Source organism: Hypanus sabinus, chromosome 30 (genome assembly GCF_030144855.1).
Source record: "Hypanus sabinus isolate sHypSab1 chromosome 30, sHypSab1.hap1, whole genome shotgun sequence".
In the NCBI taxonomy this organism is placed as follows: Eukaryota; Metazoa; Chordata; class Chondrichthyes; order Myliobatiformes; family Dasyatidae; genus Hypanus; species Hypanus sabinus.
Genome location: NC_082735.1, coordinates 13,176,904 through 13,195,995, shown reverse-complemented (window position 1 = coordinate 13,195,995; position 19,092 = coordinate 13,176,904). Strand labels below are relative to the sequence as shown.

Genomic DNA, 19,092 nt, shown 5'->3' with positions numbered 1-19,092 from the left:
TTGAAATGTGGGGATTCACTGAGCTGGAGAAAATACTGCATGGATACAGGCTCTTTGGCCCAACTCATCAATGCTGACCTAGAAGCCCTTTCTAAGGTAGTCCCACTTGCTCATGTTTGGCTCATATCCCTGTAGCTCTCTATCCATATACTTATGCAAACATCTTTTAAATGTTGTTATTATATCTGCCTCCACCACATCATCTAGCAGCTTGTTCCATATGTATACCTCCTTCTGTGTGAAGAAGTTGCACCTCAGGTCTTTTTTTAAATGCCTCCCCTCTCACCATTAACCTATGCACTCTATTTTTTTATTCTCTTTCCCTGGGGGGGAAACATTTGGGGAAACATTTATAATGGTCCTGAGGGGCAATTTCTTCACTCTATTTATGCCTTCATGATTTTATGCATGATATTCCTTAGTTTCCCACTTCTAAGGAAGAAAATGCTAGTCTGCCAAATCTCTCCATATAACTCAGGCCCTCACTTATCCGTCAGATGTCTGATTGAAGTGTGTGAGGAGATAGGGTGTGTGGTAGAGATTACCCAGAGTAGCAGGGAGGGTGGCCTGTTGGGTTTGGTAGTGAACAGAGGCCAGGATATAGTTCTGAAGATAATGGTGGTGGTCAGCACGTGAGGAGGGGTGAGGACAAATTCCAGGAAAAGCAGTTAAGTTATATATGTTAATAGGGATCTCCTTGGAAGACTTTGCAACCTAGTCCTCAAAGCCCCGGCTTTAAACATGGCTGGTTTCAGAATGAAAAACAATGGTTTATTCTTGAAGCAACAAGACATGTTTTTCCTGGCAGTATTGCTTAGGCAGAGGATAATAAAGTCAATGAAATCCACTGTTATCATCCCGTGCTTTGCTGATACAAAAATGATGCTGTAAGAGTTCTCTGAAAGCACAAGTGTTTGGTTGAATTTCTAGAACGGCCAGTTCAGGCTTATAATGGATGTAATGGCTTTCCATTCTGAAAATTAATGCTTTCCAATGACCTAGTTTTGAATAAATCAGCACCATACGGTATATATTATTTTCTAGTCAATATAGTTAATATGAACTGACTATTATAGTGAATTCAGAGTCATTGACTGAAGCAACAGATCAGAAGTACATGTAACAAGCATTCATAAATACTGATGTTTCAACTTGTTCCATTTATTCTCATAAAGTAGATGTCATTATTTTTACAAGCCAATGCCATTTATTTATTAAGTGAAAAGAAACAGAATTTCCTTGAATACGGCACATTACTCACTAGGAATGGGAAGAATAAGGAATGTGGAAGAGAGGAGAAAATAAGTAAAGAATGAGCTAGATTGGAGGAGGTAGTGCGTTGAGGAAGAAAGAGATAAAGCGACAGAGAGGAAAGAGATGAAGAAGGAAAAATGAAGAGGTATAGGCTCTAGGAAGCAGATACATGGAAGGCAAGATGAGGGATAGTGAGATGAGGGACCACAAAATGTGCTGGTGGTAGATGACTGCCTAACCTTGATATACTTTGCTTAATAGCAACATTTACAGAGGCAGAATGTGTGAATATGGAATAGGAACTGTCAGCAAGATAACAGACATGAACTTCCTACTATTAAATAAATACCATGGAATTTTCATACACTTATGAAGTTAATCCTGATTGTATTTCAATGCGAGCCAATTAAATTACTTGTTACAATGTGCACATTGTTACAAAGTGCAAGCCTACAGTTTGGTTTATGGTTCTACTCACCATGGTGGTGAACACAGAGTCCACTTTCTCTTCGTGTGCTGGTCTGAAGCCGGACACTTTACACACCAGGTTGCTGTTGACCAGGATTTTGTGCGCTGCCAACATTTTGTGAATGTAGCCCATCTCGGAGAGGTACTTCATGCCAGAAGCTATTCCACACAGCATCCCGATCAGCTGAATAACTGTGAACTGGCCTTCGTGTTTCTGAGGGAATAATCCATAATTTCTCAATATCACAAACATTATACAAGAACATCAGTAAGAGTAGACAGAACATGGTAGACACAGCTTTCTTTCTGCTATTATATTCTACATGTCTTCTAATTGGCCAGAGATAGTACCTAAGGATTGAGTTGTTGTTGTGGTGGAACATGTGGTGGAAAATAACAAATGTAGTTTGACATTACTTTTTCACAACTAATTTCGGAATAAAACAAGCAGCAAAACTTCTTGAGCAACAACCAAAAATTTAAGGAGCAGCTGCCTCAGAAATTCAGGTGGGATGCACTCAACAGATTAGATGGGACATACGAAGCAGAATCTTTCATCCCTCTGTCACATTAAATTTGGAACATCAAAAGCACTTCCAAATGTTAACCTTCACAGGCTGAAGTAGATATCTTGATTGTAAGTATACTGGCACAGATTTAAGCAAGATGGATCCTCAGATCTATGAATTCTACCTTATTCAGGAGATGGTCATGTGCACCACATTGTCATTGTCTTGCCTAAGGATCGCGTACATCTGGAAGAGAATAATTGCAGATCTCATTGGCTATCTCTACCTTTTGACCATGGAGAGGGAAGCTTTGACAATGTTTTGAACCGAATAGATGAATACTTTGTAAAGTTGCAGGTGTGCGCATTCCAGGATAATACTACCTTCTAAAATGCGGATAGCCATATTTATAGAAAGTGGAGAATAAAATATATTTCAAATCTTTTACAACACTTTGTTTCCCATGAACTGTTTCCATATGTAACTGCTACATTGTCTTTAAACTGAGCAAAGTTTCCCAAGAGGCTGACCTTCAACACAGACACTACACTTATTTAAAATATTTCCTTCATTGTCATTGGTGTAAATTGCTAGATGCCCCCCACACACAGACAGCAGAAAGTAAGTGCACTGCACGCCCCTGTGGTTCCAGAAGAAGCCCACCCCTTCCTGCAACAGCCAGTAATACAATCTCATCATCAATATCTGCAATCTAAATGTGGAAGGAAATCAATGCATTGAATACACGGTCAATCTAATGTTAGAGGTGTTGACTAAAAGGCAAGTATGAGTGAGGGCAGCTGTGGGTTCTCTCATCTTTTCTAAAATAATGCCATGGGTCCCCTTAATAACCGTTTAAACACCAGAGCAAATAGACTAAGACTCTGTAGGATTCTGTAAACCAGAGTGATAGGACTGAGGATGATGTTTCAAAGAAGCAGTGTGCAGTAGGACTGCTAGCAAGCAGAGAATGCTGATAGGGCAAAAATGCAGCCAACAGGATGAGTTGCAAAGTAAAAGGAGGACAAAATCAGAAAGGGTGAATACAGGACTGAAGGTTTTATATTCAAATGATCGCTGTATTGGGAATAAGCCAAATTAACTTGTAGCACAGATTGGCATGTTGTAGGCATCACTGAATTTGCAGCTGAAAGAAGATTATGGCTGGGAGCTTAACGTCCAAGGATACATATTGTATCAAAAGGGCAGGCAGGTCGGCAAAGGGGGTGGCATGACTTTGTTGATAAGAAAAATTAAATCAGATCATTGAAAAGAGATGCCACAAGGTCAGAAGGTGTTGACTCGTAGACAGAGCTAAGCAACTGCAAGGATAAAAGACCCTGATGGGAGATACATACAGACCCCCAAACAGTAGTAAAGATCTGGTCTACAAATTGCAATGGGAGATACAAAATGCTTGCCAAAAGGGTAACGTTATGGTCGGCATGAAAGATTTCAATTTGCAGGTAGACTAGAAAAATCAGTTTGGTGCTGGATTACTAGAAGAGGAATTTTTAGAATGCCTACGAGATGGCTTTTTCAGAGCAGCTCGTGGTTGAGCCCATTAGAGGATCGGCTTTTCTGAAATGGGTGTTGTGCAATGAACCGGAATTGAGTAGAGAGTTTAAGGCCAATGAACCCTGAGAGACAGGTGATCATAATATGATAGAAATTACTCCACAATTTGAGAAGGAGAAGATAAATTCAGATGTATCAGTATTACAGTGGAGTAAAAGGAATTACGGAGGCATGAGAGAGGAGCTGTCCAAAATTGGTTGACAAAGAACACCAGCAGGGATGATGCAATGGCTGGAATTTCTGGAAGCAATTTGGAAGTCGCAGAATATATACATCCCAGGCAGGAAGAAGTATTCTAAACGTAGGATGGCACAACCATGGCTAACAAGAGAAGTCAAAACCCACCTAAAAGCCAAAGAGAAGGCAAAAATTACTGGGAAGCTGTTAGAAACCAACAGAAACCAAAAAGTCATAAAGAAAGAAATGTTGGAATATGAAGCACCTGAAGAAGATGCCAAATGTTTCTTCAGATACTTAAAGTGTAAAAGAGAGGTGATGGTAGATATAGAACCACTGGAAAATGATGCTGGGGAGGTAGTACTGGGGGACAAGGAAATGGCAGATGAACTGAACAAGAATTTTCGATCAGCCTTCACTGTATTGTGTACTTGGATTTTCAGAGGGCCTTTCACAAGGTGCCTCACATGAAGTTGCTTAACAAGCTAGGAGCCCATGGTATTACAGGAAAGATACTAGCAAAGATAAACCAGTGGCTGCTTGGCAGGCGGAAAAGGGTGTGAATAAAGGGAGGTTTTTCTGGTGGGCTGCCAGAAACTAACAGCATTCCACAGGGGTCTGTGTTAGAACAACTTCCTTTTATGTTATATTTCAAAGACTTGGATGATAGAATCGATGACTTTGCGGGTGATGTGAAGCTAGGTGGAGGGGCAGATATTTTTTAAGGAAGTAGAGATGTTACAGAGGGACTGAGACAGGTTAGAAGAATGGGTAAAGAAGTGGCAGATGGAATACAGTCCCCATTGATAGGAAAACAGTGATTATTATGGTACTGTTTAAAACAGGATGCGAGCAAAAGGTGGGCAACCTCAGGCATTTAGCTTAATGTCTGATTAAACATGAGTAAGTCTGTAGATGGTGGAAATTCAAAGTAACATCAGAAATGCTGGAGAAATATAGCAGGGCAGGCAGCATCTACAGAAAGTAATAAGCAGTCGATGAATTTGGCTGCAACCTTTCTTCAGGTCTGTGAAGGAAGGGAGAAGATGCTGGAATGAAAAGGTGGGATCTGGGGAAGGAGGCTGGCTAGTAGGTTGTGGTGAACTACATATACCTGTCTGGACACGCCCCCCGCTGACTGCTCCTGTGTCTCCTCCCACGGACCCCGGTATAAAGGCGATTGGAGACACAGACCTGGCCTCAGTCTCCAGGATGTAGTGTGGTGGTCATTTGCTGCTTGTTCTTTCTTCCAGCCAATAAAAGCTTATATCTCTCCTCACGTCTCCGAGAGTTATTGATGGTGCATCATAGGTGAAGGCAGGTGGGTGGGAAAAGTTGAGGGCTGGAGAAGGAAGAATCTTATAGGAGAGGAGAGTGGACCATATTTGCCAACTGGAAGAAGAAATCAATATTCATGCTGTCAGGTTGGAGGCTACCCAAAAGGAATATAAGGTGTTGCTCCTCCACCCTGTGGATATCTTATTCTTGGCACAACAGAAGGTCATGGACTAACATGTCGGAATGGGAATGGGAATTGGAATTAAAAAGGTTGACCTCTGGGAAGTTCTGCTTGAGGCAGATGAAGCAGAGGTGCTCATCGAAGTATTCTCCCAGTTTACAACAGGTCTCACCAATGTAGAAGAAGCCATATCAGGAGCACTGGACACAATAGATGACTCCAGCAGATTCACAGGTGGAGTGTTACCTCACTGTTTGGGGCTCTGAATGAAGGTGTGAGAGGAGATGTATGGGCAGGTCACTTGCAGGGGTAAGTGCCGGGAGGCAGATTAGTGGGGAAGGATGAATAGACAAGGGAAATGCGGAGGGGGTGATCCCTGAAGAAAGCTGGGGGGTGGGGGAGGGTAAAGATATGGATCTCTTTTAAAATGGCAGAAGTTGTGGAGCATAATGTGTTAGAACACTTTATTCTCCTTTTTCACAACTCTGTAGTCAGGAAAAAGCTTGAAGCTAATTTTAAGGAAGAAATACCGTAGATTCCGGACTACAGAGCGCACCTGATTAAAAGCCGCACGCTCTAATTTTAGAAAGAAAATCAATTTTGTACTTGTACAGGCCGCACCGGATTTTAAGCCGCAGGTGTCCCACGTTGTAATATGAGATATTTACACAGAAAGATATTACACGTGAGGATTTTTTTAACTTTTAATTAAATCCGTATGGTAACATAAACAAATACATATTGCAAATGCTTTTTTTCGAACAGTGCCTGTAACACAGCTACTTTTAAATATACATACGTATCGGTAACACACAAATTACGTTGCGTATACTTTTTTACTGAACAGTGCACGAACAACATTCCAATATCTCCTAACGACTGGTAAGAAATATATATATACTGCAGCCTACCAGGAAAAGTTATTGATCGCCTTTAACTTAAAAGCTGCATCATATGCTTTTCTTCGAGTGTTTTCCATGTTGATGGGGGTGAGTACAAATGACTGATTTACAATAATTTAATTGTGAAAGTGCGCTTGATTTATCGTACAATTTCATTGGACCTCTGTGAACTACTCATCAATTTTATTGGTCTTGCTATGATCCCAGCCCCCTCCTTTGTGAGAATCGCAAGAGCACCCATTGGGGGGGGGGTCAGTAGACCCAGGAAGTGAGAGAGAGAGAGAGAGAGAGAGAGAAACGTGCCAAATTGCACGTCCCACCCGGGATACAGAATAAGACGACAGTGACTATTGTCTCATGGAGACCACGTGAAAAGCCCTCGGGCAAGGTGGGCTGGTTGAGAGAGAGATTGCATCATCCCAACCTGATTGACACCTGCGACCCCGTGAGGAAGTATAAAGGAGAGTCTCAGGGGGACAGCCCCCTCAGATGCACCAAGAAGACACGAGAGTGTTCCCGCAGCAGCGGGAAGCCATTCTGAAGGAAGCCACATGCGTTAGATTCCGGGATTGGAATTTGTGGCTGGAATCACAGCAAACCGCTTTTAACTAACATCGGGGAGAGGAAACCAACGCTCCCCCGATTTTACGGAAGATTCATCAAGACTCAGCAAGTTCTTTCTCTTCTCCTCCAATCTCTCTCTCTCGGTCGCCCCACGTGAAACCCAGCGATTTTCAAAGGGCTGAGGCCTGCAGACTTTCTGAGTGACTTTTATATTTCCAACGGACAATCTATTAACCCCTAGACAACAGCAGAGCTCACTTCTTAATGATATTACTATACCCACGCTTTAGATTGAGCGTTGACGATGTGCACTATCTGAATGTATGTATTAACCCTACTTTTGTGTCCCTTTATAAATAAAACGTTTGAAAATAGTGACATCAGACTTCAACGGACCTCTCTATCTTTGCTGGTAAGTTCTCCAGTTACGGGATTCATAACAGTCTACTGTTACGAGGCAAAATGTTTTTGGCGGCATGAAAAAAAAACATGCATTAGCCGCACTGTAGTATAGGCCGCAGTGTTCAAAGCGTGGGAAAAAAGTAGCAGCTTATAGTCCGGAATTTATGGTAATAGAGGTAGCATGGATTCACAAAGGGAGTGTACTGTGTGACAAACTTATAGGAGTTCTTTGAGAATGTGAAGAGCACAATCGATAGTGGGGAAATTTAAGTACACTTAAATTTCCAAAAGCTGTCAAAAAGGGTGCAGCATAAATGGCTTATCCATAAGATAAGGATACTGCGCATGGACTTGAGGGCACTATATTAGCATGGATGGACGATTGATTAACTAATGGAAGGCAAAGTGTTAGGATACATGGGTGTTTCTCTGGTAGTCAATCAGTGGAGAATGGAGTCTCGCGGGGTCAATGCTGGATGTACAATTGTTGATGACATATATTAACGATTCGGAAGAGGGAAATTAATGTGGCATACCTGCATAAGAATGACACTAAATTGAATGGAAAGGCAAATTGTGCAGAGGATGCGGAGAGCCTGCAGAGAGTTATAGATAAGTTAAGCGAGTAGAAAAGTCTGGCAGATGGAGTACAAAGTTGCTATTCCACACTGGAGGGAAAAGTAGATGAGATTATCATTTAGATACTGAATCTGTTGTGCAGAGGGACTTGGGAGTGCTTGTTAATGAATCACAAAAAGTTGGTTGACAGGTGCAACAGGTTATGAAAAAGGCAAATGGAATGTTGGTCCTCGTGAGTGCGATTGAGTTTAAGAGCAGAGAGGATATCCTGCAACTGTACAGGGTACGACTGAGGCTGTAACTGGAGGGGTGCAGGCATGTTTGTTTCCTTACTTGAGGAAAGATATACTGGCGTTGGAGGTGATGCAGAGGCGGCTCACCACATTATTCCACAGAGACTGGGTTGCCTGGGATTACACTTGCTGGAATTCAGAAGAATGGGACATTTGCATATGCATTGAAGCATATAACCTGATTAAAGGGATAGATAAGATAGCGGCAGGAAAGTGGTTTCTCTGTGGGTGAGACTAGAACTAAAGTGTGTCGCCTTAAGATTTGGGGGAATGCATTTGGGATGGAAATGAGGAGAACGTGCTTTTCCCTGAGAGGAGAGAATCTAGAATTCTCTGTCCATGGAAGCAGTAGTTGCTCCTTCATTAAAAATACTCAACACACAATTAAATAGATATTTGCAAAGTAGCGGAATTAAGGGTTATGGGGGGGGGGGGGGGGTGGAGGATATAAATGGAACTTAAGTTCAGAGCCATATCAGCCATGATCTTATTGAATGGAGGAGCAGGGTCAGCAAGTAAAATGGTTTACCCTTGCTCCTATCTCTTGAGTTCCTATGACTGATGTTCTATGGTAATCCCACCACACCTCAGCCTTCTCCACACTGAACTCCACCTGAGCTGCCTCTGCCCATTCGATGATTTCCATTTTGTTGATTGTGGCCCACTTCAAACTTCAGAACACACCACCCGCTCACCAGAGGAAATCGTTTCTCTGTAGCTCCCTTATCTCAGACTTTCTACCTTCCCCCAGTCTGCCCATCAAGGAATACAAGCTAACTTTATATTACCTGTAATCATAATTTATTTTATAAAGCCCTGGTATTATTCTGGTTAATCTGTGGTGCAGGAATACACCTCATCCAAGGCCAGTACTTCCTCCCTGAATGCGATGCCCCTCATGCATTACTGCAGATGGGATCATACCAAGGTTTCACACAGCTGATGCACCATGTTAACTCTGCTTCCCAGCACCCATCCAGCAATCTTATTGAGACATTCCATTAGCCTTGATGGATAGGTGACAGAAAACCTTGTGTCCATTTGGCACAGAAAAGAATTGAAGGTGTACAAAGGCAGACTAAAGAAAAAAATGTGAATCGAATTGAAGTAATTAATGAATTAGAAGGAAAACCTCATTGTTCATGTATTAACAGTCTGCTGGCATGCTTCAAGCAAACTGAGTCCTGCCTAAAATATTTAGGCCTAAGCAAAACACGGAGCTGAACATCAGTGAGAAAAAATGAAGCTGCCAACTGGTGTCAACACTTGATCCAAATTTCTTTGTCAGAATTATCTTTCAGCCTAATGAGGGGAAGCAAACTCCATTAGAGAGTGCAAAAGAGGATGAGGCTCTTCTGCAAACAAGCAGATGTTAAAGCGAGCCCGGCCTGCCTGCACAGGTGGTATTATTGGGAAGTAATGGGTACTCCCAGAAGTGCAAGCAACATCACTCCCTGCATTCCAAGGGAAACAGATTACCCAGTCATTTGCTCGAATGTTGTTTGAGACATCTTGCTGAGTACACTTTGTTCAAGAGTTAACCATTGATTGCAAAGCACGTTGGATTTCTGGGACTCTACAGCTGCCGTACAAAAGCAAGCATTTCACTTGCTTTCCTTTATATTTTAATGATATTTAACATCCTTTTAAAGACTCTTGCTTCCGTTCCACTCATTTAATTGGCAAAGCTAAAACTAGTGAAAAGAAGGAAGTCTGTTCTTTCATTAGTGTGTCTCGCTATATTCTAGTATCATGTTCAATTATGAATACTTGGCATTGTCTACCATTAATCTGCTTTCCCACACAGCAGACATGATAATACTTGGAAGTATCAGTATTCCTGCACAATAAAAACATGACAGAGTTTAAAAACAGTGGCTGCTTTTGTGGCAAAGTATTTATCTAATGATCAGCTCGGCTGTAGACTTCAAGGAAATCTTATAGTTTGGATTATATCATATTTCTATATTCTTAAGACACAGGAGGCAGCAATTGAGCCCACTCAGTCTATACTAGCTCTCAGAACAATCCCATCAGACTTATTCCCTGACTTATTTTTCAGTAACATAATATTTTTCTTCCATGCAAATCAGTAAAAGGTTTAGAGGGGAACCAAAGAATAGCTTTTTCTCCTAGAGGGCAATTGGAATCTGGAACCCATTGCTTAACAATAGACTGCAGACACTCTCACAATGTTTAAGGAGTATCTGGGTGAGTACTTGAATGGCCAAGGTACAGAAAGTTATGAAACAAGGAACTTATTCCACTCCAATTTCGCTACCATCACAACATCTCAACAGCAGGTGCCATTTCATTGGCTGTTCACTCAACCCTGGAACAGCTGGACAGTGAAGATGCATACATCAGGATGTTCTTCATTGACTACAGCTTAGCCATCAATAAAGTTATTCCTCAAGACTAATTGATAAGCTTCATAACCTGGGCCTCAATAACCTCTTGCACAATTAGATCCTCGATTTCCCAGTCAGTTCGGTTTGGCAACAACATCTCCTCCAAAATCTCAGTCAGCACAGATGCACCACAGGGCTTTGTGCTTAGCACCCAGCTCTATTCACTCTATACTTATGACTGTGAAGCTAAGGACAGTACCAATGCCATATTCAAGTTTGCTGATGACATCGCTGTTGTTGGCGAAGTCAAAGATGGTGATGAATCAGTGTACAGAATGGAGACTGAAATCCTGGCTGAGTGGTGCCACAACAACATCCTCTCAAAAATGAACTAGTGCTTTGATTGTAAGCAAGGTGGGAGAGTGAAAACCTGATTGGAAAAGGATTAACCAATCAGGAGGGACAGACAACTGTGGTATATATGCCACCAGATTAGGCATGCCTAGGCATGATCCTTGACGAATATGGTAGAGTTTGTCATCGAAATGTTAGTTATAATCGATACCTGATACCGTCTGGAAGCCCAAGCAGTGTTTATTCAACAACCTCTCATTCAACGTCTGCAAGACCAAGGAGATGATCATTGATTTCAGGAGGAGAAAATTAGAGGTCGATGAGCCAGTTCTTATCAGGAGATCAGAGTTGGAGAGGATCAGCAAATTAAAATTCCTCAGTGTTATCATTCCAGAGAATCTGTCCTGGGTCCAATACGTCAGAGCCATTATAAAGGAAGCACAACAGTGCCTTTGCTTTCTTAGAAGTTTGCGATGATTTGGCATGTCATCTAAAACTTTGGCGAACTTGCATAGATGTGTGGTGGAGAGCTGCCGACTGGTTGCATCACAGCCTGGTATGGAAACATCAATGCCCCTGTACTGAAAAGGCGATGTAAAGTAGTCCATACAGCCCAGTCCATCATGGGTAAAGCTCTCTGCACCACTGAGTGCATTTTCACAGAATGCTGTTGCAGAAAAGCAGCATTCATCATCAAGGGCCCCTATCATCCGGGCCATGGTCTGTTCTTGCTGCTGCCATTAAGAAGAAGGTACAGGAGCATCAAGACCCACATCACCAGTTTCAGGAACGGTTATTATTCCTCAACTATCAGACTCTTGAACCAGTGGGGATAACCACTCAACTTCACTCACCCCATCACTGAACTGTTCTCACAACCTACGAAGACTCTTCATCTCTTTGTTCTCTATATTTATTGCTTATTTATTGATTGTTATTATTTTGATTTATTTTTTCTTCTCAGCTCAAGCTGGTAAAACCTAAGGTATAGGCATAGCCAAGCACACTCATTTCTCAAATTTTAGTGTTCTAATGGTGTTAACTATTGTGGATTTCTGAAGATTTATTTAGATATCGTTGTGTAGCCCTAAATGTTTAATGCTATTGTGTAGTGCCTTTGGGATGATACCAATTATAGATATTATATCAGGACAAGTTATGCCTTGTTCATGTTCCAAGGTCCTTCAATTTCTTCTTTTAATTCAGCATATTTCTGGTGGGTTTCACTTATTGATTTCCGTAAGTTATGTGTGTTTGGAACGGCTATATCTATTAAATAAGTTGTTCTTGCTTGTTTATCCTGTACTATTAAATCCAGACAGTTATTATGGATTGATCTATCTATAATAACGGATTGGTTATAATATAATGTGTGGTATTCTGACTTTAAAACTGGATCAGGCTTGCATTTATAGTAAGGTGGGATTACTTTTATAATTTTGTATTTTAGAGGGAGATTTTGCTGAATAATATTTGCCACTTGATTTTGTATTGTAAGTAATTAGATTGTGTTAAACTGCTACAGGATGCAATAATGTGTTGGATTGTTTCTGGGTTTGCTTATCTATATTTGGCAATGGACAAATCTTATCTGGCATTATTTACATTCATCATCTTGAATTTGTTGGTCTTTATTATGTACTTTTGATCACTCTTTATGTTAACCACCTTGTCCTGTATTGCCACGAGGAACCCTTCTGTTTCTGAGAAGAGGTCTTCAACGTTTGATGCTTCCTTGTTGACAAATATATTGCTTAGTTTGTGGGGATGTCTTCCATGAGGATCATGTTCTTCCATCGGTTAACTTTTTCAATAGTGATAAAGGCTTCATTTTTCTGGGTTGTGTTCTCGGTTAAATTTAGTGGTGTATACTTCTTATCAGAATTGTATATGCTTGTATGGAGTGCTGATTCCTGTTTTTCTGTTTTTGCCGATGAATGTATTTCCTTAGAAGTTTTATCTGACTGTTGTGTAGATGCTGAATGTCTGTTATTCTTCTTCCCCCTTTTGTTCAAGGCAGTGTTAATCTAAGGACATTCCAGCGTATGTATAACACTTTCTGAAATTTGTCAGTTTAGTTCTTAGCTTTCTTTGTAAATTTTCCGGATTGGTTTTGAATCAACCTATTATACCAAAAGAAAACTTTAATATAGGTATAGCAAAAGTGTTCATTGCCTTTGTTATATTTTTACAGTTGAGCTCTGTTTGGCAGATTTTCTTAAACCTAGAAGTAAACTCTGTCCAAAGTTTTTCATTTATCACACTATGATTAATTTCTGTCCTTGTTGATATCACAGATACATAAAACTTTCATATTCATCCATCCACTGTATTGTATCCTGCTGCTCTGTTTGTATTCTATTAGCTCTATTGCACCTTTCTTTATGTTTAATGTTCTGCATTTATTCAGTCCAACGTTCATGTTTATATCTTTCAAAAATAGTTCAACTATTTAAATTAATTGCTTTAGCTTGGCTGATGAAGGAGCATATAACTCAATTCATTGTTTCTGATTTGATGCCCAATTTTTATCCGATTCAATAAATTAGAGAACAGGTTTAAAGCTGGACAGATCCATAGAGGGCTTAGAGAGTTACCTTGGAAAATGACTTGGTTTATTTTGATAATGGTGGCTGAGCTTTTTAGGTTGTTAATAGATTAGGTGATCATAATACACCAATGTTTCATCAGATGTTGAAAGAATTTCACAAGTATTGGGTATAGTTTGTACAAATTAAGAACTTCTGTTCACCATGAGTGTGGAACAGAGTTACATGCCTTTTGGTAGTCAATACAGCAACATGAAAGATGTCTGCCTTTCCACTGGGCTTGATTTAGAATTCCAGAGTTTATTATCAGTTGCTCTTTACTTCCTTTTGTACCTTAATGGCATCCTTTCTGCTCTTCTTTAAGTATATTGTGGTTATCTAAATGAGTGGTGATTAGTTTTGAGATACATGATGTTACAATTTTATATACAGTTGGGAAACAAGTAATAGGATGAAATTTTGATGGATCTTTTGTGATTTTTCCTTCAGGTAAAAGGTATGTTTTGCCTTCTGTCAAAAGTTCGGGCAACTTTTCAGGATTTTTAAGAAATTTGTTGATATGCATTAATAGGTATGGATGAACGCTGTAAATTTTTATACCAATAATTATAAATATTATCGCTGCTGGTACCTTTCCAGTTGTGGGTATTTTTTATAACCTCTTTTAACATATCCATTTTAACTTCAGGTATTTGTATTTTGTCAATTGTTTGTGTGCACTCTTTTTACTCCCTAATCCAGTATGCTTCTTGATTGTCCATCACCCTGTTTGAACAGATATTAGACTAAAAGTTAATTATCTCTGTGCTTGTTCGTAATTTGACATTTTGATGCACTGAGCTTTTATTTTAATGAATCTATAAACTCTATAGTGCTTTTGTTCAGTTGATCATATCTTGTACAGGCCTTATATTTCCTCAGAATCTCCTTAGTTGTTCACTTAAATTTCTTGCTTGGGTTCTCTGTTTTAAACTCCATTAGGCAGGCTGTTTCCGATCTAAATGTTTCAATTTTGTTTTTTAAACTTTTCTTCCATTTCAGTGTTTTCACTTCATTACTCAGTTTTGTGTTTCTTTTAATGAGTGCCTCTATGTTGGAGCCCATTGCACTGCACTGCCTTTAGTGCTGCACAGTATGTCGTTGTGTGTGGTTCTTCAAATTTTTCAAGTTTTCCTAAATATTGTGGTAATATAATATTGTTGAGAATATTAACTTACTTTGCAAATTTTGATTACGTGTTTTGTGTTGGTCAGTAGGGTCTTTTTGTTGGGTCAATGCCCATACGAGGGGTGATTGATATGTTTGTGGCCTAAGATAGGAGTCAATTTTAGAAAGCCTAGCATATTTATTTTTCAACATAGTCCTCTCCTACATTTACACACTTAGTCCAACGATTGTGGAGCATACGGATCCCTTCTTTGTAGAAGCTGGCGTCTTGGACCTCCAGAAGTATTTCGCAGCAGGGGTAATTGATAAGTTCATGGCCCAAGGTAGAAGGGGATGAGTTATCCAGCTCTCGTTACATGCACGTGCAGTTCAACTCCTTGAGCAATTATGCAGAAAGTTTGAAGTTAATAACTCATCTCCTTCTACCTCAGGCCACAAACTTATCAATCACCACTTGTATATTCTGTTAAATATTGGGATATTTTGTCTGTAAACTCAGTTTTATCATCAGTATTCTGCAGAGGCCCTGGATCTGTGTTATTGCTGTTAACATCTGATTGTGAAGCAGTTGAAATAATTGTATTTTTATCAGTGCTTGGGTGGGGGGGGTGTTGCATCTTCATTATTTTCTTGCATAGTGTTGTCATGGTCTTTAGGTTGGTTTCTTTCTAGCTTCTTGTGCAACTTCATGTTTTATTCAGTTTAACATGCCTATAGGGATTAAGTTATTTTTTACTATCACTCTACGTTCATCTTCTCCACTGTTTGGAAGTTTATTGTGTTATAAACTGTTGATGAAGTTTGTCTCTGCATCCTGTCACATCAGTCTCAGGCTCCATTGCCTGGTAGTATACACACATTATGAATGTTTTTACTTCTAATTCCGTGCATGTCGTTCTTCTCTTAACTGACGAGTGGTGTCAGTTGTAAGTGGACTGCTCCCCTGGGAAACACTTGCAGCAGTCTCTCTTCCCTGTCTATTTGCAGTTTCATTCTTTGCTGCTTTTCTTTTGCAGATCGGTTATTGTCTATCCTGTTGGGTGCGGTCTTTCATTGATCCTATTGTGGATTTTTGTACTTTGTGATTGCTCACAAGGAAATGACTCTCTGGGTTGAAAATGGTGTCATATACTGTGTGTACTTTGATAATAAATTTGCTTTGAATATTGAAGCCCTGGCAATGCAATTATTACAGATTATTTCTTGACTTCTGTGTTGCATGATTCTAACTTCTCCCTGATTCTCCTACCTTACACCTACACTAATTGGTAATTTATAGTGGCCAATTAATCTATCAACAACATTGTTGTGATTTAAGGGGAAACTGGAGCCTCGGGGAATCCCACTGGGTAACAGGAAGAACTTGTAAACACTGCATAGACAGCAGTGGGGATTGGAATTGAGCCCAGTTTGCTGGAACTGTTTCATCCCTATTCACCGACTTAGCTTCCCGCAGTCTGGGCACTCACTTACCTCTTAATCAAAATTTCCTTTGTTCATAATACAAGAATAAAATATGCAATGCCTTCTCATTGATACGTTGACAGATAATGTATTGTGTAGTGTTTTCTTACATTGCTTAAAACCAATGTTGCTGCGCATGTGACTCTCTGGGGTAGTACACCAACACAATAATTGTGGGACTTTAACACTCAACCTGCCCTCTCTGTCCAGTAGCAGAACAACTCTATACTGTGGTCCTCCTCCACCTAGACCTTGCAGTGTCTTCTGCACCAAGTTTCAGTGGGTCCCTCAGCATGTAATCCCTCAGCCGGGATTGTGCCAGTCAGCAGCATTTCTTTACAGACATCCAAATATGCTAACAGGTCAACGTGTTTTGGGCAGTTCAAAGAATGTCTTTGACTGAGTCGATAATCTTCTAGAAGAACATCCAAGCATCAGGGAGGTATAGAACTGCAGATATGGAAGCTTCATGTTGCTGACTATCTTCACCCTCCATTGCAGAAAAAGTTGATTTATATGTATCTTATGTCTTGGTGATTTAAATGCCTGTCCAGGTCCTTAAGTATTATGAGAGTAACTTTCTTTATCTACCCCTCAGGTAGTTGCATTCCAGATCCAACTAACAGCTAGATGAATAAACTTTGTTTTTAAACACATCCAGTGCTCCTGGTGTTGTCTCCTGCATATCGATAAGACCCAAAGCTGATTGGGAGGCAGCTTCACCAAGCAGCCATGCTCCATCCGCCAAAAAAAGCAGTATCTTCTGGTGGCCACCTATTTCAATTCTGCTTCCCATTTCAATTCCGACACGTCAGTCCGTGGCCTCCAATTCTACCACCCTGAGGCTATACTCAGGTTGGAGGAGCAACACCTTATATATCCATCTGGGCAACCTCCAACCTGATGGCATGGATATTGATTTCTTGAACTTGCAGTAATTCCCCTTCATCATTCCTGATTCCAATTTCCCTCTCTCAACTTCTCCCCTCACCTGCCCACCACTTCCCTCTGGCTCTCCTGCCCCGTCCTTTCTCCCACGGCCTTCTCCAGTCCTTTATGTCCTCCACTAATTGGCATCCCAGCTCCTTACTTCACCACTCTCCCTCTTCTGGTTTCAGCTATCACTTGTACTTCTTCCTCCCCTCCCCCTAATTTCTTACTCCTCATCTCTTTTTTACCAGACCTGATGAGGGGGCTTGGCCTGAAATGTCTACTGTTTGCTCTTTTCCATAGATGCTGCCTGGCCTGCTGAGTTCCTCCAGCATCTGATTTCTTGCATCTGCAGATTTTCTCTTGTTTGAAACTCTTTCTCAAATTCCCTCTGAATCTCTTACTCCTTATCCTGATTGGCATGCAAGCAGATACAGACTACAAGAAGAAGGGAATAGGACTGATAAGAACGCTCTGAGACCTCGGTCATTTGCAATGGTCAGTTTCTGTAATGTAAGAAGATAAGAACCTAGATATGAATACTGCCTGTTATGGGAATTGCAAGGCATCTGACCCCAAGGCACTACAAAGGATTGTGAAGACTGTTGAGAGGATCATTGGGGTCTCTCTTCCACCCATCTCAGGTATTTATCAGGAACACTGCATATGGATCATTGGGCTCTCTTCCAGGGAAGGAGAGGCCTGTTCAGAAGGGATGGTTTGCTCCTGAACCAGAGGGGAACTAATACTCTAGCAGGAGGGTTTGTTAATGTTGCACAGTGGAGTTAAAACTAGAATTAAAGGGGGATGGGAACCAGAGTGTCAGAACAGTTCATGAGGTTGCGGAGGTGGATGTTGGTAAGACCTCGGACAAAGTTAGGAATCGAAAGTTTGTTCACACTGCAACTAGTATCCTGAGCTGCCCATATTTCAATGCAAGAAGTATATTAAGAAAGTCTGATAATAGTGCTGAAGATGAGGTAGTTGGTTTACAAACAGAGGTAATGTGTAGTGACGAGAGGCTGTTGATAGGGAAAAGTTGCAGTCAGCAGGGTGAATTGCAACATAAAAGCGGTCAAAATTGGAAGAAGTTGAATGCAAGACTGAAGGTGTTATATCTGAATGCGCACAGTATATGGAATAAGATGGATGAAATTGCAGCAGAGTTGCAATTTGGCAGGTACGGTGCTGTAGGCATCACCATGGCTGAAAGAAGGTTTTAGCTCGGAGCTTAACGTCCAAGTATACACATTCTATCGAAAGGACAGGCAGAAAGGCAGAAGGGGCAGCATTGCTCTGTTGGTAAAAAAAATATATCAAATTATTAGAAACAGGTGACATAGGGTCGGGAGGTCATTATGGATAGAGCTAAGGAACTGCAAGGGTAAAAAGATCCTAATGGGAGTTATATATAGAGCCCGAAACAGTAGTAAGATGTGGCCTAAAAATTACAACGTGAGATGGAAAATGCATGTTACAATAGTCATGGGGGACATCAATACACAGGTAGATCTGGAATATAAGGTTGGTGCTGGATTTCAGAAGGGGAGTTTCTAGAGTGCCTACAAGATGGATTTTTAGAGCAGCTTGTGGTTGAGCCCACTAGGGGATCAGCTTTTCTGGACTGGGTGTTGTGCAAAGAACAAGAAATGATTAGCAAGCTGAAGGTAAAAGAATCCTTAAGGGTCAAGTGATCATAATATAATTGAATTCATTCTGAAATTTGAGAAGGAGAAGCAGAAGGCAGATGTATCAGTATTACAGTGGAGTAAAGGGAATTTCAGAGACGTGGGAGAGGAGTCGGCCAGAATTAGTTGGAAAAGATCTCGGGCAGGGATGACGGCAGAGCAGCAATGTCTGGAATTTCTGGAAGCAATTCAAAAGGCACAGGATATATACATCAGAAAGAGGAAGAAGTATCCTAAAGGAAAGATGACACAACCATGGCTAATGAGAAGTCAAAGTCAACATAAAAGCCAAAGAGAGGGCATTTAATAGGGCAAACATTAGTGGGAAGTGAGATGATTGGGAAACTTTTAAAAACAACAGAAGACAACTAATAATGTCATTAAGAAGGTAGAGATGAAAAACA

The 19,092-nt window shown here is 40.7% G+C and overlaps 1 protein-coding gene across 7 annotated transcripts in view; it reads right to left on the bottom strand.

The window, feature by feature from the left end:
* The window catches only part of LOC132383416 (ephrin type-A receptor 7-like), a 693,221-nt gene that overhangs the window by 35,910 nt on the left and 638,219 nt on the right, over positions 1 to 19,092 (bottom strand). For 6 of the 7 annotated variants that reach the window (XR_009508677.1, XM_059954340.1, XM_059954341.1 and 3 more), the window contains exon 13: positions 1,733 to 1,936. Coding sequence is in view for 6 of the 7 variants with exons in the window: in XM_059954340.1 (XP_059810323.1) it covers positions 1,733 to 1,936 (204 nt within the window). In the remaining variant the exon portion in view is untranslated. Of the gene's footprint in view, positions 1 to 1,732; positions 1,937 to 2,415; positions 2,478 to 19,092 lie in introns of those variants that run through there. The other variant, XM_059954347.1, reaches the window with a different exon arrangement.